Consider the following 25,708-nt stretch of genomic DNA (forward strand, 5'->3'; position numbering starts at 1 on the left):
ATGGCTACATCTTTTGGTATTTAAATAGTAGTGTGGACCTAAATGCTATATAATGCAGCGGTAATGTACCCTGATCCCCATAAAATGTCTCTTCTCTGCTTCAAATTAATATTTCTGGAAGCATCTATTATTGAACTAACTGTTGGTAAGGACATGCTTTTTGAGGAGTGTCTTTTAAATTGCATGTCTCTGCAGATCCATTTAGGCTTCTGGTGTCCTAGAGTGTGTGGGGCTCTTACCACATTGCCAACAGCCACAACGTCTGTCCTCAATGCTCCCTGAAGCGCAATTCAACCCTAACGAGAACAACTATGCCAGCATCGCTAAAAAAAAGGGGTGATGACCAGACCTGTGGCTTCTAACTGTTTTTAAAGGAGGAGTTGAGGTTACATAACTGATGGCAATTTTGTAAAGTCACGCGAAGCAATCTAATGTCTTCGTGCTGACATCAGACCGTGCCATTAGGAATTGCCAATAAAAACCTTTACTGCATTCTTTGTTTTTTTTTGTACTAATGTTGGAAACTGGCAGGAGTGTGTTAAGTTATTAGCAAGTCGGAAAACGAAATTGACATTAATTCAATTATTAATATCAATAAAACTATTAAAATATATTAACAATAAAAAGGATCAGGGAGCAATAACCAAACTGCAGATAAAGTCTTAAAATTGGTGTTCACTCAGATTGTCTATATTTAAAGTACTGTAACTATCACGCACAAGGCCCACTGGCAAAACTCAGGCTCGACAGTCATCGCACTGGAACTTTAACTAAAAAGCATGGAACAACACTATCACAGCAACAACAAGCATAACAGTTACGGTACACAATGTCTTCCTTCTACAACCGATAAATGTCAACTTGAATATGAAAGGAGCGGGGCGTAGAAGTTATACTTCTCTTTCTCTGCTGACTGCGATAGTATTCTCAATAGTGATTTATATAGCCTTGGTGACATCATGGGTACATCAAAGGGACTTCCTGCGGCCTCAACCAATCAGGCAACATATTTGATTTGACCCAAATCTCACACATAGGTGAGATTTTAACACCTGATGGAGGTTTGCGCAGCTTTTGCTAAAACAAAGGTTTCTCTTCCTTTGTTTTTTGCCACAAGTCCTAACACTAATCAAGCAGTGTTGTAAAGCTGCTCAATGCTACTTGTGTTTCAAAAAATATCCAAAGTTATTAAACATTAATTAATTAAGCTATATATTTGGATGTTTCTCATTGGAACATGTGTCTGTAATGATGGAGCCGTCAGTCCAATGGTGCTAAGTATGGAGGTTAACCAATCCTCTGAAATTGAATTTCCTTATTTATTTTTAAGAGTAGTAGAGCAATGAATAAATGAATGAATAAATAAATGAATTTTTAAGAGACAAGTAAAGCAATTGCTACATCAGAAGTGCATTGTTTTTACTTTAATGCATAACTAGCAGTATGGCAAAGAGACTAGAGATCAATGTGACAACTCATGTTAAATTATTTTTGTTTTACATAATCCATCCAAGTTTGAGCTTGTTTCAGATTCAACTTTATTGTCAGTATGGACAGTATAAACGGGTATTTACATGATATATATATATATATATATATATATATATATATATATATATATATATATATATATATATACACACACATACATTAGGGAGGTGTTTGTGGTGATGGGGGCTGAGATCAGGGTGTTGACAGCTGAGTGAAAAAGAATTGCATGAATTTTTATATTTTTTAATGGGCAAAGGCTTGGTTTGGTACAATGTATAAGACCGTGGAATTTATCAATTAATTCCAGACAGAAATCAAACATATAATAATATTAATAATAATATAAAATAGCTTATGTCAACTAATTTCCGCAATAGGAATGAACGAGAAAACTTAACCACTTTTATCACTATCAAGGTATTTGAAAGAAAAGTATAAATAAAAATCCTAGGCATGCATATTGGCAAGTCTTACTTTTTCCCACCTAAAATATTATTGAAAATATTGTATGCTATGCAGTAGTGAGTGATACCAGTACTTAAAGTCTTTTGTCTTGTAAGTTAAGACACTTTAAGGGGCCCCTTTGAGTTCCAAGTGCTAATGAACTCATTAGCCTCTGGATGAGAAAAACACACCAGCCTTATGGAGATGTTCGGGGATGGTTGAAACAACGCCAGGATCCTTTATACCATGGAGGACGTTACTTGTGATTAACACTCTGGACAGTTCCAGAACATCTGTGGGAGGCGAATCATGGTTGAGTGAAACATAAACAATATTGGTCACAGAGAAGAAGCATGACTGGAGCTGTGTAATCCATGCACCATACAGGGAAAGGGGATGAGAGAGTGCAGCAGAGTGAAGGAGCTGAAAAAGTAAGGAGAGGTTTAGCAAACACTGAGGTATATAACCTTAATTTCTTATAATGTACCCCTCAATGGCCATACAATGGTTTCAGTTTTTTCGTGCACCACTTGACAGAATACAGTCTGTCTCAGACATAATGCTTATTTGCATGTTATTAAGTGGAGCGATTGTGTTCTTGCATATAGCATCTGGCACCAGAAAGTAAACTGACATAGTATCAATGTGCAGGGCTCATATTCAGCCAGGACTAGACTTTGTATATTTGTGTAAATCTGAATTTGTTTAGTTATACATACAATAGATGAATTAATAGTTAATATGGCAAATCTGTAGCATTTAAAAAAAAAAAAAAAACAGTTAATGAGTTGTCATGATTGGAAAAAAAAAGGTATAGATATTTTTTTATTTGGATCAATGGATTGTCGTGCACATAGGTAAAATCACACATTTTATACTAAAAAGGAATCATTCACAGTGTGTCACTATTGCAAGGAATTATTATTGAATAAAAAAATTACTATTACAAAATAGACAACCAGAAACTATGGTCAGAAAGCTCATATTTGCAATGCATATGTTTAGTTCTTCGTGCTCTGAACTAAATTAAGATGTGAACAAATGTCAAACTTAAGAATTATGTTTCCTTGTAACTTGCAATCTTGTCTGATCATTAACAGCATTCACTGATCCAAATCCCAGAACATAAAATGTATGATCTGATACAGACTTTTACCATTTTATCCTGAGTTCTTTTATCTCTTTTCAGATCAATCTGAAGCCTTTTTCATTTCAGAGATAAAGAAAAAAATATTTCTGGTTCTGTTCTGCAACCAAATTGAAACAACATCCATCCAAAGATTAGGGTCAAATTAGTCTTTCTTCTTACAGCCGTAACAGATGTTGTAAATATGTTTTTTTTTTTAAACTATTAAAGACTCACATTTCATCTTACATATTTGTTTGAAGTAGCTTGCACTAAAAATTGAGCAAATGTTGGCATCTGATATTATTTGAAGTAGGCCATATCTCAAATTGAATTTGAATAAATCAAATTACCATCAGACACAACTGATGCCACTATTTTCAGAATATATTATGGATATGTGTATCCTTTCAGATTGGCTATAAAGCAAAGAGTTTTCTAATTATGATCAATGGAGTAAAGATTCATGTTCCACTGGCCAATATAGAGTATATCAACTTCTTGTGCACCTTCCAGAGCAAAACCGACAGTTTATGGCATTAAACTCCATGACCATGCACACCTTAAAATACCTTCGTCTTGGATGTGTCAGTCAAATAAAGGTAGTTCTAGCTAACGGTATTTCACCCTGTACTGCTCTGTTATAGATGAGAGGCAATGAATGGTTGATTGTTTTGAACTAATATTAATGCAGAGGCAGACGTGACATCCCTTTAGGTGACAGTCCTTTTGTTACTGAAGGCCCACTTCGCCTTGTTGAAATAAATGATAAAAATGATCGCAACATGAAGAAAAGCATATTTTGGGTTTATAAAAGCTTATAAAAGCAAAAGAATGAGTTGAAAGACAATAAAGATCCATAAAGCAGAGGGAAACTACAGATACATCTCTTTGCTATTATTACTACAAGCATCTCTTTCTTTTTTACACATTTTCATTACTTTGATTGTAAATGCAGCTTTAATACTTTTTATACTCCTTCATATTTCAGTCATGTTTGATAGGGAAACACATGTGGTTACTAATGGTGATGGCAAATGTGTTTTAATAATATATGTTCCATAGTTTTATATAAAGAGACACATGTATTGACCATTAGAGTCAGCGAACACCTGAACCTTACATGTTACATGTACATAAATCTTTTTCTTTGCTCCAATGGTTAAACTTCTGCAGTGACAGAGAATATATCTAGGGCGGGACTAGTACATTGAGGCATCGCTGTTAGGTGTGTACTCTTCTGCCCACAGAAGAAGAATATTTGTTTACAGTGCACCCATGCAAACTGTGGGCTTTGAATTCAACTCTTCACGTTGTTTCAAAAAGGAAGGAAAAAGGATAGGAAAACTTCACAAGTAACAAAATAAAAATGTCGAAAAGCAGTTAAAAAATACAAATACCTTACAGAAAATAAGATAACATGACAACGTCTTAGAACTTAAAGCCTATGAGTTCCCTACTGCAGGTTTCTTAAGTTTAAAGGTTTGAGAATTCCCATCTGGATTGTTCAAACATCTGTTACAGTTGAGCTATTTGCCTCAAACATTTACAGGCCTCTTTCACTCGCTGGCTCAATGATGTTATGTCTCAAATCTTCATGACATGAGCCTCTTTCATTTGGTCTGGGCAAACATTAGCTGATACCCATCAAATAAAACCTTTACCGTAGTGCACATCATATGCACAAAGGTCAAATTGTGGATGAGTATTTAGATCTCTTTGTAGTGAGTGAATTAATTCTGTTTACTTTCGGATTTTTCACTAGTGCGTTCCACTTGAAATCTCAGAGCATGGAGCTCACCTGGTTCAAATTGTCTGAGAATAACACAACATGTTTATGTGTCATCTGAGAAGACATGCCCAAGAAGAATTCCAAACATTTCTCTTCTCAAATATCGGGCTGTTACTTCCTAGACTTATTTAGTCCTAAATAAGAACACATCTATTCAATTATGTAGACTAACATCGAGTCTGCCCACTCTTTGTAAAACATGTCAGAACTGTGATATAAACTAATTTTATTCAAAATAGCAGCATGTGAATTTGACATTTATTGACTGAACTAAAGGTACAGATTCAATTTGTGAGCTATAATAATTCAAGATTATTAGTATTTTTGTGGTTTTGTTGCACTTTGTGAAATGACAATATAGGAATGTTTTGAACTAGGAGTGATTGGCATTGCACATCCTGCTAAAGGAACATGCCCTTTGTGAATAAAAATATGCAGATATGCATTTGAGCACCAATATGGCAAACACATGTTGGCAGCAGCCAACGTTCTGGGCATGTTGTTTCAAATATGATCAATCTTTATTTTCAAGTAGTGGGAAGAGTTTCAAAGAAAAAGCTTCCCAAAACATTTAAGCAACACATACATTTTTATTTTTTTACTTGACAGAACGGCTTATGTGAAAGTGTTATCAATCTTAATGTTGAGGTTGAATACATTGGTTTGTAGTATGATCATTTTTTTAAACAAATGTCCCAACCATACAAAAAATAATTTCTTATAATGCAGTCATATATTAAGCCAATCATAACATGTACTGCCCCACAACACCACTACTTCATACCTATATGCGATGAATTCTGAGTATTTTTCCTTTTGGATATTTATTTTGTGTTAATGAGTTAGATGCTTTCCTCTCTTTCTCTGCAGTGTGAAATTGCACCCTTGAAGAAACTACAGTGAGAATCCTCCTTTTTCCACTTATCCCGATCAGGGTGGGGCTGGAGCCAATCCCAGCTGACATTGGGTGAAGCCAGGGTACACCTTGAACAGGTCACCTAACATTTGCAGGGCAAACACATTGAGACAGACAATCATTCACGCTCTTATCACACGTAACCTAAGCTGCATGTCGTTGGACTGTGTGAGGAGGCCAGAGAACCCGGAGAGAACCACACAGAGGACCCATTTAACCCCCATGACCACCATGCCATGCAGCTACAGCAAGAATGTTAGCGAAACACCTTCTCCAATAGGATTCATGAACTAATGCAGGACACAGGCTGTTTCTACCTTCTTAAGAAAGGGCAAGCATCAGGGGGCTCATGCACCTCTTTAAATTCTTTGTAGGTGCTCGGTAACTCTTCAGGACAATATTTCGATCCCAAATGGCCTTCCTCTGGTAAAACCCAGCTCATATATCTAGATAAAATAACTGGGAAACGCATAACAATATGCTAACTGAAGGCTTACGTTGCAATCATCCTCTTGGTGTATATATTTGATCTGAAGTTGTAAGAGTCCTGGTCGCAAGATCTGGGTTAGAACAGAAACATTCGATCAACACCATGACAGTGGCAGTTCTCCCAGGGTGGATTATTGTTTCTGCGCTTGACCAGGATGGAGTAAACAAGGAAACTGGTGAGACACTGAACAACAACCTCCATCTACAACAATTCTGTCATTTGCCAACAGATGCCAGTAAAATTGAATGGCACAATTGACGTCATTTCTTTTTTTTAATTTTCAAATAGTACTCACTAACCTTAACCCTTTTAGTTTCATCAGACCATCTTTTTGAGGAATTAAGTGTGTCCTGGTTGTTCTTTGTTACATAATCAAACATCACATTTGCTTTAGATTTATCAGATGGCAAGAGGATGAGACTTTGATAATAACACATTGGAAAGTACACACGGTACTTTCCTCCTTTCCTAATTGTTTTCCCTGGTTGGTCAAGGTGGATTATTGGTAAAGTTGTGAGAGTTAAATTCTTCAGTTTTTCAAACTGTTTCTCCCAATTTCTTATTATATTGTTAAGTAATATCTATAAATAAATTCTGCAGTCATAGAATCTGTAGACCATGGGATAAGATTTTGGCATAAAAAGTTTTCTGTTTCTAGTCTGTGTTGTATTGACCAATCACATGCAAGCAGGCTTTGGTTGATTGCAGCTAACGGTGTGTGTGGAGAGCTAAATTATTGCAATCTCGGAACGCAGCGGCTATATACAATTTAACTTGTTACTGGTTTGAAATTAGCTTGTCAACTGGCTATTTGTGAAACGACCCAGTCTTACACGTCGATTCTCAACTACTGCAAATTGAACTGTAAGTCTTGAACAGCGCACAGGAAAGGAAGTCTTGGCCTGCATATTCGCTGGCTACACGGCATCCCCAAACATATAGCCTCTTGCCCCCAGAGCTTGTGAGTCATCAGACAACATCAGAGCCAACAGGATTGATCCAAAACACTGTGTACCATGCACATTGTATCTGAGCTACAGTTTGTGTGTACTCTCATAGCCTGTCAGATAATTGGCTTTGGAGCAAGCCTCTGCTGTGGTTTTGTTAGGCATTAGGAAGGAACTAAATTTGGTAAAGAGCTGTTAGATGAGAAGTTTGTGACATGTTACAGCACAGTATGGCACACGCACAAAATATGCAAAACTCTGTTTAACTCCAACCATTTATGTTTGACACATCCCGCAAGAATGGCCATGTCTGGAATTCATTTTACGGAGTATAAGTTGGAAGAAATGAATGCCTTGAGAACAAAGCCAATTGTACTGTAACATGAACAACAAAAAAGACTTTTAAAAAACAGAACATTTGGTTAGAAATGTGCTTTGGTGGATGGTTTTGTTTACAGATTTTTTAGGATACATTTTATTGGCACTTAATTCCCAATGCCAATGCAATTATAACTTATTGTAGTATTGTCTTCACGGTTAATTATCAATTATACCCCACAATTATCTAAAACCCATGAAATTGGATTCATACAATATGCATGTTTTGACATACGTGTCTCCGAAAAAAGGATGAATGGAGCTGGAAAAAAAGAGTTTGTGGAAAGCAAGAGATAAAAGACCTTGCTGACATCCTGAGTGTTTCAGGAAGGAAGTAAAACCCTTTATTGTGGGAATGTCCTCTCAGATAATCAGTATTTCAGAACCAAATAAATATGTCTCAAGTATTAACATCTAAAAAGGAAAGATGAGCTTCACTGATTCCATTGGAGATTTAACTTCATGTACTGTCATGTATACATTCTCAAAACTTGAGTTTACGAACTGTGTGATGCATGGTTTATATAATGATCAGTTTCAACGTTTGTTTGTAGTTAATGTATACTTCTTTTTGGGACAGTGGTATTATTTTCATATTTGGATGATGGATATGAAGAACATCTGTATATCTTTTTCTGACATTCTCACTGTTCTGCAGAGTCACGATGTTGGAGACATAAACCTATCATTAATCCCCATTTCTCTCTTTAAACTGGCTGCTCCGCGGTCTACCCTGGAGGTATTACATTGGCCATAACTACCCTTGGCTTTTAGGCTATGACAGAAATTATGACCTTAATAAAGTTGGCTTTGCAATATTTGCATGCATACGCATCTTACAACTGATACAAAAAGACTGTCTGGCTCTGTTTTAGGGCTCCACTGGGCCGTCTCTTGGCAGGCAGTGGATGTCTTCATGACTTAATGGGCTGTCTAAGTGACTCAAAAATACTTTGAGGATAAACTCCAAGTGGCCACTTGTTATTTCACGATTTGTGTATGGTGAGATTCCCTTGTTCCAATTAGACTGTTTTTGTTCATCATTTCTAGAAATTTGACAAAGGCACAAAAGAAATATTAAAAAATATATAATGAGCAAATAAAACACACATCAACTCAAACTGCCTACACACTCTCCCACTCGACCAAGTCAGTGACATTTAAACTAGTGTCATCTCTGTTCTCCCATGTTTTTCTCCCATCACAGGATTTTGTGATGTTTTATGTTTTTGGTTCTCATTTAATTTTCGTTTAGAGGCCCATGGGACTAAATTAGCAGCAGTATCATATTGATATCAAGAGTTCCATAACATGATCGCATTTACCTCAAAAACACTGCTGAGAGAAACCTAAACTTACGTAACACATTCATGACCCTATCATGAAGAACGACTATGGGTTAATACAATCTCGGTTAAAGACTGAAGTGGATATAAAAAACTAATTTATGAACCACTGATCTAATAACCCAATAACAGCAGGAAAACTGTCGTACTATATTGTATTTTATACTTTATTATTGTAACTTACTGTGATGCATCTTTCCTTCATAGGAGTGAGCATTTGCAAGCTCCCTGTGACTAAAGGTTGTGTGTACAAGTAAATAAACATGAATCAGATTTATCAAGCTGCATATGCAGAATCAAAATGGGATGAAACTGATAACAAATATAATTTACAGGTGCTGAGTATCATTTAGAGGCTTGTCCGTGTTGGTTTTCTCTCCAGGATAAAGGCCCAGAAGAGAAAAAAATAAAATCTTTAAAAAAAAAACACATTAAGCAATCCCTGTGAGTTTGAATGCAAAATTAGTTGTTTAACGGCAACACTTACACAAATCCACCGCAGGTTTTTCATCTCTCAGTGAGAATTGGAGGGGTGGGGCTTGCAATGCCCGCTGGCAGTGCTGCAGTTTGGATGCAAATATCACGGCTTTCTAACTACTTCTCAGAGTTTGATGCGGTTCGACGCTGCAACTTAAAATGCGCAACGCGCAGGAGCTTCAGTGCAAGTATCCTGACTTCAAAAGTCTGAGTGACTAAGTTCATCGGAATAGCCTGTATATTTTTTTATTCATATACTCTTTTACTGAAGGAATTTGCTTTTAATCCATTGCACATTTTCTGTCTTGTGCATCCACTTCACAGCCTGCCAGGAAGTTGCCTCGAATTTGTGACAGAAAGAAATGAAATCATATGTCTTTTTAAATGATGGCAGAGGAAAGTTGCATGGGGGTATCCTGGAGGAGGAGTTCTTTGCGACCAAACAACTAACGGATTTTCCCTTATAAAATAGGAAATTGAGTCCCGACTGCTCAATGAACAGCATTATTCGGAGACCCCGCTGTACAGGTGGGTTGATTCTTATTTTACGTTTTACTATTTGAGTTAACTGCGTAAAAGCGTTGCTTTTTCAATTTATTATGACTAAATTAATATATCCTAATTTGGGGGGTTCTGTAGAAAATCGACAATTTGTTTGTGTTACTTTATTGTACCCTAAACATATCGCAAGGCTTCTCTTTTTGACATGATAATTAAGTATTATAATTATTGAATGTATGCCGGTGGCAACTCAGATTTATTTTATGTTGCAGTCAATACATTTTCGTGGTTAGATGATTTCAATTTTAGACTTGCTATAATGTCCTTTTTCGCCGTGGTGAAAGCTAATGGGACTATTTCCTCAAATGTATTTCCCAATATTTTGCCTAAAATCACTATTAATACTAATAATTACTTTTGGCACATCATTTTTTGACAGTTGTGACCAATCTGATTTTAAAAGTAGGACAGATGTTGGTTACTTTTTAGGATTACACCATATATCCATACACATGCACACATACACCACACTAGTTGCTTGTCATCCTTTGGAGACACATGTCGGCCTCCCCAGCTTGAAAATGACAGGCAGGGAGAGATTTGGAAAAACAACAGGGCATTGAGGTGATGGCGGAGGTGTTGGACTGGAGACAGGTGGGGATCTGCACTTGATTTTCCTTCTCTCTAAGGAGCGATGCAAGACAAACATCTGTAATCCAGCATGGAGCCTCACAGGCAAAGCCGTGCTCAACTGAGCTGTACAAGATCAACCCTATGACCGCTGGAGCTGTGTGGGCTTAAGGCCGACATGGAAACTCAAAAAGAGAGAGCCTGTTGGTGGTTTGATTGGAGGAAGAGCATGATGATGTTCCTCTCTGCGTGTGAGTGCTGAGTGTTTTTCAACCGCTGCACATTTGACCTCTCACTGCCTGAACTCTCTAAGCTGCAGAGCCAAGAAACTGGAAGTGATTACCAAAATGGTTGAGGCTTCTGTTGGTGCTAGCGGCGCAGCCAGGTGTTTTGCAACACTCAGGCGATAGACAGCTAAGGTGGACAGGCTACTTATCATCTACAGATTTAGATTAAAAGGTGCTAAGAGCATAAAGGTGATGATGATGACTCTGTTTTCTCTGTCCTTATTCCCTCCTTTCTGTTGCATCATGTCTTCCAGTTCTTGTCTTTCTGGTTTTCATTGTGGGCTAGGCTGGATAGCAGCGCGCAAGTTCATGACTTCGATGTTCAACTCCGGGATAATATGAACATTAAAAAAAAAACTGAAAATGAATGGTCACTATGAGGGGGTGAAATCACCCACAAATTCCCAAAGCTTTGTTCACTGCGTACATGACGGACAGACACATTTGGGGAGAAAAATGTGCTTCTGTAAAAGCCAAAAGTGTATCGCTGTTTTTACTTCTGGAGTATAGCAGATGTAATTTTGTAAAACCAAATGCAGTTTGTAAACAAGACTTGTGAGGTTAGTGTGGAGCAACATGTTGCAGGGAACAGGGAAATGTTGGCTCCAACCTGTGATCATTCCTATGTGAGAAAAAAGAACTTATGGACTTTTTGTTTTTGTTATCCTCTCTTCGCCCTCTCCTCCCTGTTTGTGTGTGATTGAGGCATTGTGGAACAGGTTGCATGCTATGGTGATCTTTGTACAATTCTGAAATATGTGTCAAAAAGGCAATTGGTTGAGTTACAGGCAGAAAGTTCATCGACAGGTTGCATTTGTAACTCTGAGCTCAGAGTTGTGGCACCTTCTCGAGTTCAATAAATTCCCAGTGAGGGAGCTCCCTTTCAGTGCTTGAATAATTGATAGATCAAACTTAGGACTTACAAAGGAGGCAATTTAATCTCCTGACTATTTGATGAGCAGGGCTTAGTTTCATTGAGTTCAGCTGAATGTGGCTGAAGGTGAGGAAAGGCACACAGTTTAATGGATGCAGGAGCAGAGGCAGAATTTTTTTTTTCAAACAGATGGGCTGAGAGTACACAACAATCAGTTTTCTCCGTGAGTTTACAGTCAGACTCTCTCTTATCTGCATGGCGTGCCGAAATGGATGGGCTGAGGTGCGCTTCTGGCAGGTTGCACGGAGTTGTGGGAGTGCTGGCTTGTGAAAGAGTCTCTGGCACATGTCTTGAGTTACTCAGTGCTGGAAAGGTTATATTCTGAGTGATCCAGAGACTTAGCATGTCCCATTCTCTAATCATCACTCTCTCAAGTAACAGGTGCCGCAGAAGACTGGCCGCTTGCACCACTCTTTTGGCTCACGCCTGTAAATATGACTTTAGCCGGGAGGTGTCAATGACATCAAGTCATTAACTGTTAAGAAGTAAATCAACCTACTGGTGGGAAGAGAGTCTGCAGTGTTTCCCAATTAGGAGAAGATGCATGTGCCTCTGTCCTCGGCTTTTGTTTAACCGATGCCAGGGAAATTGTTATGATTAGAAAGGGAACTCCCTTTCTTTTCTGAATATGAGCCTTTAGGGTTGAGACATTCTGTATAGTGTGACTCATTCGGCATCAACAGGCTTCGACAGATGCTCTACTAAACCTAATTTGGTCCAAAAATGAAGAAAAGTCACATTGATGAACATTTTGTACTTAGATTTTACCGTTACTTACTTGTTTACTGTTTTCCTCCCTTTCAGTCCTGAAACGGAGTGCCGCTTCTCACAAGATAAGCTGTCTTATTATTCTATTGACTGGAAATCAGTCTGGATTTTTGTTGTACCCGTGTTTGAAAATAAAATGAAAAATAGATGTTTTAATTTTCATAATATAATAATATATATTTCAAATTCTATGATATGTCAACCATTACTTAATAGTTTTGGGTCAGTCCTGTTAAAAGGAAAATGGTGAAATATTAAATATTTTTTTCCTCTTTTGATTTTTGCTTTAACCAAAGATGTAATGTAGCTTGCTGGAATGTTCAGACGAACCGAACAACATTGTCCTTAGTGGGATTCAGAGCCATAACCAACTCAACAGCCAAATATGGTTCTATTTTTCTTTATTGAGCTGCGAGGGAGGACCTCCCATTGCTCAGATCCTAACATGTTCTGTGTCCTCTTCACACAAGAGCTGTAAATACAGGCAGCATAATGACACTATCTAAAAACGATCTCTGTACCAAATATGACAAAGGCCTTCAGTCTAAGTGTGTGTTGCATTTCTCGGTAAGTGTTGACGTCACTATATTTTCAAAGGATAAACATGCTCAATTCATCATCCGAGTCAAAATACAGCCTGAAATGCTATAATTTTAAAATGTTTGTGGTTTTTAGTCATGAGACTAGATCTTTAGATTACAGACATTTCTGATACTTGAAGAAACTTCAATGACTGTGGTTCAGGAAAACAATATGTCCTCGTTGCAGTGCGTAATAAAGACCTCATACTGTTTAAGTATGTGTTAATGTGTTAATAGCACACTGATATTCTCTCAGTTTTGTATAAACATATTGAAGCAATAGTTGGGAAATATACTTATTTCTGTTCTTGCTGAAAGTTAGAGGACAATACTATCAAGCTTGTATTCGTATGATATATATCACGGTAGTCGGCCTCTGGTAACGGAAATTCAAAGGACAAGTTGCGATTGTTCTATTTCTTGGATTACTTCTTAGCCAAGTGCAGCTGATCATTAGAAATTGTGGACAGGGACTTTAAAAGCAGCAGGTTGTGTTTCATAATCTGCATAGCTCCTCACCTTTTGCCAAATTCAGCTTCTCACTGTACCCTGGCTTTTCTTTGTTTGGTGACTCAGACTCTCGGCGAGCCATTTTGATGAGGCTACTTAAGCTGCAGTTTGCTTCACACCTTTACTTTAGCAGAATGTTGTCATAACCACGCGGATGCTGGGCTTCGGGAAGTAAACGCCTATGGCCAAGAAATAATTTGATACACAGCCCCAAGTAAAACTGTGTCTTGTTGTTTTTACACCTTAGTGTTCTTTTCTGTTAATAAACAAACAATATATAATTTTTCATATTTCATCTTGGAGGTGCTGGTAGGCAGATTTTGTTACTTTTGGAGAGTTTCCAGTTGTTATGCTAAGCTAAACTAAGATAATGGGCTGGAGCTGTTGTATTATCCATTATACTGGCACAACAGACACATCATAAAGACGCATACCCGAAAGGTCAAAGTATTCTCTTTATGGTATATACCTGTAACAACTCTTCTCCAAAACCAATTACCCATCTGTCTCCCTTTTCCTCATACTTTTTTTACTCAGCAGGTCCTGGTATCAGCAGATCTGGTGTCACACAGTCAAGAACCTGCATCTTTTGTATTTCAATCTACAAGTCTTTATTTGAGTGCTTCCTAAGAACAAGACACATGCTTGTGAGCTTAGGCACTCACTGAGAGGAAACCATCTTCTAACAGCGGGTTCCCAGCCTCCCTGACAGCCCACCCATGCTTCATGGGTTGAACCACCAGAAGTTTGACAATCTCCTCTCCAGTCTTTCCTCCTCTTCATCCTCTGTGCAACCCCTCAACACCACCCCCCTCCCTCTCCCCCCTCCTCTCTCCGTCCTACAACCCGTGCTGTCTACTCCGTTTGCCAGTACTACTACCCCCTGCGTGATGGCTTGTTGCGCCTCAGGCTTGTTTGGATTTGCAACTGCAGCATCGCCCTCCACGACACAGACTTGCAGACGCAGCAGCCACTAGAGTGAAAGATACAGAGAGACAGAGTGGAGGAAAGGGAGAGACAGACAGGGAAAGACAGCAGCACCACAGGAGAGAGGAGGGCTCATCTGGCCCAGCAGCTGAGGGATCCACCTGTCCCAAAGAGGAAGGGGGCCCCCCCACCTGATCCATCTGGTGGCAGGGGGGACCCTGCGGGGCCAGGAAGGCAACAGAGACTATGCAGCTGGGACTGGTGGCGCTGGCAGTGGTCTTCCTCGGCTCCATGGGTCACAGCGATGCTCTTAAGCTCTCCAAGGCGAGAAGGCAGAGACGGGGTGAGTTCACTCTTTCCTAGTTTGTTGTGATCTCTTTTTTCTTCTTTTTTTTCGTTCCTGCGGTCACAGTGGTGGATGCCTTGTAAACATTTAAAAAGTAAAGGTAACATTTTGTTTATTTTTCCGTCACTTTTATTTGTTTTTCCGAGAAGAGTCATGCTAGGTTCAGTATTTCCCCTGAATGGTTTGTCTTTCTTCCTCTTTTTAAGAGTATGCCTCTCTCAGTTTATGTAAAACTTTTATGGGTATTATGATTGTTTATAGAAGAGGGTTTTGACAGATTCTCCCTTAAAGCCATTACTCTTTTTGTGTTTGGCTCTGTGGGCATGAAACGGAATGAGTACCGGACAGTTCTAAGCTCTGAATTGGACCGTGCCGCCCGTGTTGTTGTAAGCATTTTTCTGACCTCATGCAACCACTGAGATGGTGCTCAGCCCGACTCGCAGTATATCTCTGGCCTTAGAGCCTCAGTGCTGGTGTTACTGTCAGCTTTGAAATAATTCTTCCTTTACACACAAGGAGCTTTCAGCCAATGCCAAGCTCAGCCCAACCTCTGCGAACCAGAATTCGTATAATACCGTGCCCGGCCACAGTAACAGATGTGGTTTTATTAAAATCACACATGCCGGGAAGGAAGAACTGTCGTTTGTGTCATAGAAATCTTTTTTTTTTTTTTTTTAAGTATATACACGCACATGGATATGCAATGCTTCAATTCTGACACAGTGTGTCATGTTCCATTGTAATAGGTACAGAGGGATTTGGCTCATTCCCCATATACAAGCGCCCTCTCCAGCATCACAATCAGTTGAAGCTTTTTACCTTTCAGATATGGAAGTGGTCTGAAATGTACACCTGTGATATAGCCTGTACATCTTTAATGTCATCAAATTTCTCTCTCCAAATGATTTGTGTCATACATATAGTTTGTCTCATGCACGTCTTACAAACAGTTTACAACAACAAATTGTTGCGTTGGTTAAAGATTAATTTCCATAGCCATTATTAGTTTTTCTTCATTTGTTATAGTGTGCAACAAGACCTGGCTGTAATTGCTGCATTTGAGGTTACCACAACTCATGCATGATGTAATCTGTTCATGGGAGAACCCTTTTAACGCTTTTACCATCTGACTTATCTCTGGGACGCGGGGCGGCAGATGGATTGCTGTGTGAGACTATGTATAATGTAAATCTTCTCTGATGACGGTGGTTTTGTCTCTGAATGGCTCCTAGAAAAAGGATGTGCACTTTGACACACTTTTCCTAGAAATTATTTAGATTAGTGGTTGCGTGTATCAGAACTGGTGATACAATCTGGGATTACGCGGATGTAAAGTAAATGCATCTGCCTTTTTAGACTTCGGACAGGGAGATACTTGCTGTTTGGTACTACTATAAAAGTAGTATTGGATTCTTGGCCATGTCCGGCACTATTGCTGTTTTTTGACCGACTCTTGCTGATTGCGAGGCTGTCATCCCCAATTATCTGGATTTCTGCAAATGAAAATCTGTTAAGGATCTTCGGCTAGCATTTGAATTAAACAGTGAGTGACTGTTCAAACAAAGATGTTTGGCCTGGCCCCCGGTTAGATAAAGCTGCAAGCATTAACCTGAACTTGTTGCAGCGATAAAGCACTAGCAGGTTTATGGCTGGCCGTGTGCAGATGCCAGCTAAATATTAAAGTTATCCAATGTTGTTCTCATAGGCAGAATGTTAACAAATATCATTTTTATATTCAAATAAAAAATCTAAATGTAGACTCCTGAAACTGAAAAAAGTCTCCAAGTCTCATGCATCCAGCTGTATGCTTCCAAACTGCCCAAACACCTGCATTTCTGTTTATGATTTACAAATGATCATTTTTGCTATGAAGTAATCCCTGAAACTGACTGTTCCTTTCTCTCTGTTTATTATGTTTATTTTTCCACAGTTAGTACTGAGGGGCCACCATCTTGCCCCAAAGGCTGTGACCGATGCTCAGAGTATAACGGCTGCATTAAATGTAAGCCGAAGCTCTTCATCTTCCTGGAGCGCAATGACATCCGTCAGATAGGCGTGTGCCTCGCCTCCTGCCCCATGGGGTACTTTGGTATGAGGAACCCAGAAGGCAACAACAGATGCACCCGTGAGTTTTGCTTTGTGTTCCAGACTTTTGACCAATTGATGTAAATACAAATCTGTAAACTTCCACATACATGCAAGCTCGAGCTCACTCGCTGGCAACAGCCCACTCTATAAATCCCCACAGCTGAGGTTAAATCAAGCCTGCAGAAGTGTAAACGATCTGTTTATCTTTGCCCCATCAGCTCCTCTTTGTGTACAATATGGGGGTATTTGGAGCAGTAGAGGGATGCCCTGCTAGTTTATTTGTTTTATTGGTATATTTCCACTTTGCTGCACCACTTTGTGTGTTTTTATCAAATACGTACAATATGCATGCGTGAAATAGTAATTTACCAATTGCCACACTTTATTTTCTGAAATGAGCTCATCTTGCATCCTAACCAATCTATGCTACTATTTGTAAAATACTCATGTGTGAATATAAACGGCCGCGTAATACTACTCACCCTGGTGCAAAATCGCACAAAAAGCCTTTCAATTCAGCAAAGTATTTACTGAACTGGAGGAATGTCCGTTGAAAGTTTCATTGCAGTCATCTTCATTATGGTTAGAGGCACATTTAGCCTATTTGTAAAGTTGGTGGAAGTTGCAGGAATTACCAACGTTACTGAGTTGATTCTGCTGGCACTTGTCCCGTGCTTTTAGCCGAGGAATGCCAGCACCTTAGTCTGTTTCCCATTGCGAGTGGGCAGAAAACACGATCGGAAAAACATCCCAACAAAACATCTCAATTGAATTGTTGTTTTGTCTGTTTTTGAGAGGATGTTTGTGTTTTTTATTTGACCCTCATGTGCAAAGTGCATGCCAGATCTCAACCAGTTCGTTATGCTTTTACTTTTACACATATTTCATTCTGGTGCACTGTTACTAACTGTAGCATAATGCATTCTGTGTAATCTCTGAAGTAGCTATGGAGAAGATCTTTTTGAATGTGAGTGGGTCTAAAAGTACAACATTCATTACCTCTATAATAAACTAAAATCATCAAAGTTTATTACTATTCCTGGTTAGTTGTGCTGGTAGGTGTAGGGTCCAGGGTTTTAGTCAAGACCGAAACAAGACCAAGACTTGACCAGACAGTGCTAGTACTACATCGCGTGACACACTTAAGATATAATGTGGAACATGCAAACCTTAGGCAAACTGATTGGAAAACATTTTGATTAAATAGTCTTGTATTGCTATATATACAGTGAACGTAAAAGTGCACCAAGAGTCTTGATACAATAATTATGTGAAGGAATAAAAAAAAAAATCTATGAGCAAACAATTTTAAACAAACAAGAACTAAAATCAATATGATATGAATGATAGTGAGAGAGAAAATACAATTCAGCTCAGACATTTCTATTGTCGAGTTGTGTCACAAGTCTAAGTCAAGTCTCGAGCCTTTTGAGGCAGAGTACCAAGTCCAGTTTTTTAAGTCACTATGAGTGCAATTTACTACTTTTTTTTTTTTTACTTTTATCAAAATATTAGATAATTTTCAACAAATTCAGCTAGGTCCTAGATTGTTGTGAAGTCTGAATTCATCCCAGCAAATTCTTTTTGGAGGCCTTTGGTTATTTTCCAATCATCTGACTTTATCCATATCATGGGATGTTGTGTTCTTAACATTCGTCTTACATTGTAGAGCTTCAAACATCAGTACTGTCACATTTTGTTGTCTAGGGCATAAAAATAGTAATTAGGAGCGGGAGGAAAGAAGCCAGTGAGGAGTCAGTGATAGGTCATTTCCGACCTCGGCATTGGACCAGCTTCAGAGTAGACATTCTGAGTGTAAGTTTAGTACACATGAACAAAGTGTGTCTAATTCTTAATACGTTGATATAAATACAACTATTGACAAGAACTAACAGATTTCCATCTTTCTCGGCTGTTTGTCATGAGAAGAAGGATGTGCCTTTCAAGAGGGGGCCAGAGATTTAAAGATGTTTGTTTTATATGCTCCTGTGCTTGTAATTATCCAGATTTCAATAAGTTTGTTTTTTATTGGAGCGGTTGTAACGAGTCTGCGGTGTGCAGAAACGCTTGAGAAACCCACTGAAGCAATACACTCCTGGCTGTACTCGTTCAAACCAGTTTTCCAAAAAACAAGGCCATGTGTTTTTTAAGAGAAGAAGAGCGTTACTCCCCTTTAAATAGACACTGTGTTGCTAAAATCGTAAATAAATCTCTCAGAGAAACTAAACTCCAAGTTTCTCTTGTTCTCTCTCTGTAGAACCATTTGCTTTTTCAGTCAACAATGCAATGAACAATCCATTGAAAGAGATTTCCACTAGAAATTTCAAGAGAACAACACAAAGGATCTGAAGCTAACAAAATGAACATAGACACAATGTGACTCTAACTGATTTGATCCCCTCATTTTATCCTCTCTTTTTGTCTTTCAGAATGTAAAATAGACAATTGTGAAGCGTGTTTCAATCGCAATTTTTGCACAAAATGTAAGGAGGGCTTGTATTCACACAGTGGGCGATGTTATGTCAGCTGCCCACCAGGCCAGCGCACCGCCAATGAGTCCATGGAGTGTGTCGGTGAGTGACCTTTGACCTCAACTGTTTACTCATTTTGAGACTTTAGCCTTAGCATCTTTTAATGTTCCTATAGAACAGTAAGAGATGCTAAGGCATGTATTATTTCTTTCCGTCATCTTTTCTTTCTGTTCTTTTCTATTTGATCCTATCAATTATAGGATGGAATAGATAAAATAAATCAATGTAACCCTAAAAATTACCTTTTGTTGTGAGCGTAGTATACTTCATAGCCCTATAGTTTGGTACATTTTTAGACTCTTAGCAATGATCTCAACCTTTTACCTCTCAAGTGAAAAAAAGATTCAATTGTTTACAGATTGGATTTATTATTCTGAGCTAAAATTGCTGAGCTGTAAAAAGCAGACGTCAAGACTGTGAAACAAATGTTTGATGTCGGCGCTGTGGAACTTTCACTCACTACCTTCATCACATTTTTTATCCAGGTCAGCGTCCTGAAGAGTGTGAACTGGGTGATTGGAGTCAATGGGGTTCCTGTATGAAGAAGAACAAAACATGTGGATTTAAGAAAGGCTCGCACTCTCGAGTACGCGTACCCCTTCTGCAGGTCCACAGCCCAGACTCCTTCTCGGCCTTTGCACCCTCACAGACCTGTGCTCCGCAGACAGAGAGGAGGAAGTGCATTGTGACCAAGACGCCGTGTGTGCGAGGTAAACACTAATACACATACTGCCAAAAACAGAGACATTGAAGTAAAAAATGACATGAAGTCAAGTCTTTCAGTTAAAAAGTACAAGTTAATCAAAGATAAGTCAGGTGACAGCACTCATATTACTGATGATCAAGCAATAAAGTCCATGTGCTTCATGAAACACCTCCGCCAGCTAATATGATGACTGATGGAACCATTACTCAACATCCAAAGGCCTGCATTCCTGCCAGCGGGTCTGTGACCTACAGTATGTTGATTGGGTTTGGTTTGGCTGAGCTCGCAGAAGGATACAGAATCTCTTGACTTCGCGGCGTGTAAATAATAAACACAATCCACGAGCCAAGCAGATGAAGGGCGGGCATTACACACTGCAAAGCTGGACGAGGATCAGAGCGAGAAATAGCTATTTGTTCTGACGACCATTGAAGCGTGAGGTTTACATGACCATGACATGTTTGCTTGGGCTCTTATCGTCCACACAGCAGCTTGCCCTCCAGCAGGTTAACAGTCAATGGCCATCATCAACTTTCACAACAGCTTATTAGTCACTCTTGGCCTCGTACACAGCTAATAAATGACAGCTCTGGCCAATAGGCTAGAAAAGTGCAACAAAAACAACACTGATCCTGTTTATTTGCTTTTAAACCTTTTGTCCTTAATAGTTTACAGGCTGATGTGTTGGGATGGTAAACCTTTTGTTTCACGCAAATAACATCTTGTTGTATAAGCCTACACCCAATTCTTAAGGACTAAGAGAGTTGTAAACAAGTTGTATTTAAAGCCATTATTGGACGGTGGCATACTTTGGGGATTTTGGGCACAGCAGTCACATTGCGCAACCATATTTGCACAGTGTTGGCAACTGTAAAGATGTTGCAACATGTAACTGATTGCCTGGTTTGCCTGCATATATGTGAGTAAACACGTAGGAGGCTTGAATATTTAAGCAGCATTCTCTACTGTGGAACAGTTCCTATAGGGCTCTAAGTCGAAAGAACAGAACATGATCTGACATTGTCCCGTATAGATCTGTGGTCATGTCTGGAGGGAAGGAGGCTGGCGTGCCTTATAATAGCTCTGTGAGGAGGATTCTCATTGGACAGACTGTGATGGCACACAATTTGAGAAATGAGAAGCAAATTGACTCCGTCCGACGCCTGCATCCTGGAAAGAATGTTTTCCATGAGTTTAGCAGAATAAATATCAGTGAAATATTATAAACTCCCCTATGAAAACTGCTACACAGACTGTCAAATTTCTAAATTTGGAGCAAAGTGAGGTCATATCAAAAGGGCAGGGGTGTTATGTGAGGTGTCACCTGACGAGCGATGAGTCATGGAAGCTTTGTGGATTGTGGAAAAAAAACGGCCGCTGACATATTTTGTCATCCTGTTTTTCCTCTATTCTGCTGCAAAATACTTTTGTATGAAAATAAGAAACATACAACTGTGACAATGCAAAGGAAGACATTTTTCTCAGTGAGGTAATTCGTAGGTATTGATGCCTTGACTCCAGTGAACCAGTTCATGTGAGTAAACTCACTTTAAAAAAAAGAATGACAAAAAAAACAAGCACAGCTGCGGATTTATCTGTGGAGTTGACTGGCAAGCTATATATAACACAAGGGGCAGACATTGTATAACATTAGTGATTTAGTGGTCTGTAGAACTCACGCTTTGTGTTGATTTGGCTCCAAAAATTTCCCCCTTTTTTCTTGACGCTCCACAAAAAGGTCTCACGCGAAAACTGAATTTTCTGGATGTGTTATTGCATTTGTCAGGCTAAATTGTTTAACTTGGATGGAAAGGAGGTACAATCAGGGCTGTCATAAACTGATGGAGTCCCCCACTCCTGGCTCCATTTGTGATTTGTTAAGAGGAGTAATTAAGTCCTTACACAGTGAGCACATCAGCTCAGATGCCTGAGTGTGTGTGAGGACTCTTCACTCATGCTTTACTCTCAGTTGTTGGACCACATTGATAGAAATTGAAACTATTACGGCTCCATATGAAGGGCTTGTGTGAATGGTGGCCATAAAAACCTCAGCAATAGTTATATTAATTCAAGACAACACATGACTGATAAACATGCTGGACATAAGCTTCTATGATTTTAGTCCAATTCACCAAATGACATCGCCAGTGTTGATTTCATGATTTTGGCACTAATAGCTCTTAAAAAGGTGAGTTATTCTTGTTTGTGCCCTACTGTGTGGGATTGAGCTGTCACATTTTCAGTTGGAACAGCATCAACATCACTTGTATTTAGTCTGTCCACATTCATTCATTCATCCATCACAGTATAATGATTTTCACTGGCTATGTTGAAACACGATTCGGTGAAATTTGAGAAACATAGTGAACTTTTAGTTTTTTTTACAATGCGCTTAAACCAAAGAATCATAACTGTTTGTACAACAAGTTTAAAAATGCTGGTAGAGAAATAAACACAGACCTTCAGTTATTACTGCACAGCAGTATACAAACATGGTGGCGCCATAAGCTCAGCTCTTGTCAACTATAGTGAACACTGTCCAGCCCTTGGCATGTGTTCACTCAGAATCCAGGATGTGCAGAGACTCTCAACGCACAAGTTCATAACAAACATCCTCCAGCGTAACTACACTCCCTCAGATATACAAATACTTTTGAGTGCAGCCTAAACAATAGCCATCTGACACTAGACGCAACGTTCATTTCCACTCTCTGACTGCTCTTCACATCCTCACGAGCCATTATTGGGCCCTCAACAATGTTTAAGTCATTATACCAGAAGTGATTTTAAAGTGATTTATGTGACAGAAAATTGTGTCACTTGACTGTCATGAGTGCTCTTACAGTCTTATGTGCTGCATTTTAAAATCAGCAGCACAACTAAGCTCTTTATTCTCTTTAATGGGTTACATGTGGAAGATAACCACACTGTGATAGATGTTTGTATTTAGAGGGAAATTATACTCTTAAATGTGGATCCGAATGCAAAAGTACCACCAAGTAGCAGATGGGGTAGTTCTCTGAGTGTGTTTTGTGAAACAAGGAAGTGAGTAGCTGTTGAAATAAAAATGAAGTCAACTATCACGAGAGCGGCTCTCTGAAGCTGAATTTAGGCCCATTGGTGCTTCAGCTACATACTAATATCCTTATGCTAGTGGACATGGCCCATTTCCCACTTCCTACCCCTTTACTTCCTACGCCCCCCACCCCCTCCACCCTCAAATTCAGGTGCCCTTGCTTTGAACGCGACCATCTGACCTTGGTCTTCATTTTGATCTACACAACTCTTAGGTGACTGCATTTGACACGTTTGTGATGATATTGTTGTAACAAAATATGTCGACAGACATACAGATATTCAAACACCTGGCAAAGTTTAAAAAATAAATGCTTCTGTGGTAGTTCCTAATACAGTAGGTTTCTCCAGGACCACATCTGGTGCAAGATGAGATGCCAGGGGATTATCAAAGGGATTAGGATTCAGCCTGTGGAGACCATGAACATATGACAATTGATCCAACAGTTTTCAATCAGATTGACCAACTAAAGTTGCTAAAAAATGTCTGACTTCCAAATGTTTAGATATATTTGTTTTATTTTTTTTTGCTTATAATGTGTTGATTGATTGTTGCCCCCATTAAATAACTCTGGACTATATATGCATGGTTCACACACATGGTTGTTTTGCCTGTATTAGAAATCACATAATCACAACCACGAGCCCTGATCCAACACACATCCCTTATTATCCACTCTCATCCCTCAGGAATCCATGCTTTTCATTTTGTTTAGCCAAGTAGAGGCACTTCTACATACAACATCTGGTGATGACAGATATCCTGCAGGAATTTATTTGAGAAATGGTAATAAATGTAAACAATATTTTCTATGCATTGTCATTTCAGACAGGAAGAATAAGGCAGACCGACAAGATGATACAAACAGAAGAGAGAGGGAGAATGCACGCGGGCGAGGACGAGAAGGCAAAGATGGTAGTAGAGAAGGAGGAGGAGGAGGAGGAGGGAAGAGGCGAAAAGAGCAGAGCAGGAGCACCACCGCTCCCAGCATCACAACCAGCTCCGTCAGCTAAACTCCATCACCTGCTGGATGGGGCTGAGAAGAAAAGAAAAAAAAACAGAGACGATGCCTCATCCAGCAGCACCAGCCATAGACAAAGTGATGAAGGAATGGATTAATGCTGCTATGCATTGCAGAAGATGCAAAGACAACTGGAGAATTGCTGCAACACAAAAGGCTTCACTGAGCTTTTTGAATAGATGAACATATCTGGAAGATACTAGTGTCTTAGTGTTGTTCAGAAAGACTTGATGATTTTCACTCCACCATGAGGGATCACTGTTGGACTGTAAAGTCTCGTTGAAGTAGTGGTTTGTGTCATGCACACAACTGTGTCACGTCTTAAACTAAGAACAGATTCCTGTGCAGCAGTCAAGCTGGAAGTCTGATAAGGAATGAAGGGTCTCTTTCGTCTCCTCTGGTCTATGATGTATTATGTTCCCGTCCGGTTTCAATCACAATCTGTTCTTCATTTGTTTTTATGTTTGTGAGAAGTAGCAGATGGATTTTCTCAACAGCCGCTTTACGTGATGCAAAGACAATGAAAAGTATGAAGTCTTTGTACCTTTATTTCCTATTGTGAGATGAATCGAACAAGAAAAGGCACTGGAAATCATTTGTGGTAGTTGGGGACAAAAGGTCTTCTATACAGTGTATTATTTCAAGGGGGAATTTTGTAACAAAAGAAGCCTAAGAGAAGATTGAAGAGAATTACTGGCTCATTTTCTTTGTTGTCTTGACACAAACTTTTGCCATTCGATAGCTTAGTTGTTTAAATGTTGCTGTTTGTATCAAAAAATAACTCTGCACAGAAAACGAGGACTAAAAACACGTATTATCATGTGTACAAGGTTGCATGTGCATGCCTCTGTGCATGCAAAATGCGTGTCTGTGTGTGTGTCTGTGTGTGTGTGTGTGCGTGTGTGTGTGTGTGTGTGTGTGTGTGTGAGTGTGTGTGTGTTTGTTTGTCTCTACCTAAAGTCTGGGTGTTTGTGTACTTTGTATGCATTTCTGCACAGAATCAAATTAGTTGTTTGTACATGTGTGTTTACGTTGGCACATGTGTGTTAATATTGGTCTCATAGATTGAAGGAATAGGTTCTTGAAAACGCGAGGAGGGAAATGTAAATGCACAGTGATATATCAAATATGCAGTAACTACAAGCCACTGACTATCATATAAGCCATCAAATCATCAGCTGCTCAGTAATCATGTCTGTTTGCAACAGGGTCTCAAGATTTTGCACAACTATGTTTCCTACTGCTCAAGTTTCAGAACAATCATTGCATTTTACACATTTGTACTCCAAAAGCTTCATGATGTTACAGATACAGAGAAATGTTTTTTTTTTTTTTTACATAGAACTTTTTTCATTGGGTCTGTTTGCTTTACACATGATATTAGTTTCAGGAGAA

General features: G+C 39.0%; 1 protein-coding gene across 1 annotated transcript; it reads left to right on the forward strand.

Moving 5' to 3' along the window:
- Positions 1 to 9,856: 9,856 nt before the first annotated feature.
- rspo1 (R-spondin 1) lies at positions 9,857 to 25,708 on the forward strand. The gene is made up of 6 exons (XM_068570132.1): positions 9,857 to 9,935; positions 14,159 to 14,888; positions 16,822 to 17,016; positions 19,409 to 19,552; positions 19,996 to 20,220; positions 24,121 to 25,708. The coding sequence occupies exons 2-6, from the start codon at positions 14,792 to 14,794 to the stop codon at positions 24,303 to 24,305; spliced, it is 846 nt and encodes a 281-aa protein (XP_068426233.1). The 5' UTR covers positions 9,857 to 9,935; positions 14,159 to 14,791; the 3' UTR covers positions 24,306 to 25,708.

Source organism: Clinocottus analis, unplaced genomic scaffold, assembly GCF_023055335.1.
Source record: "Clinocottus analis isolate CAN_PGR_092001 unplaced genomic scaffold, fCliAna1.0.p SCAF_9, whole genome shotgun sequence".
Lineage (NCBI taxonomy): Eukaryota > Metazoa > Chordata > Actinopteri > Perciformes > Cottidae > Clinocottus > Clinocottus analis.

What these genes read in the sequence shown, in the direction of transcription:
- rspo1 (XM_068570132.1), top strand. Translation starts at nt 14,792, where the DNA reads ATGCAGCTGGGACTGGTGGCGCTGGCAGTGGTCTTCCTCGGCTCCATG. An exon ending in GGCGAGAAGGCAGAGACGGG is followed by an intron (nt 14,889 to 16,821) that starts GTGAGTTCACTC and finishes ATTTTTCCACAG; the next exon opens with TTAGTACTGAGGGGCCACCA. An exon ending in AGGCAACAACAGATGCACCC is followed by an intron (nt 17,017 to 19,408) that starts GTGAGTTTTGCT and finishes TTTGTCTTTCAG; the next exon opens with AATGTAAAATAGACAATTGT.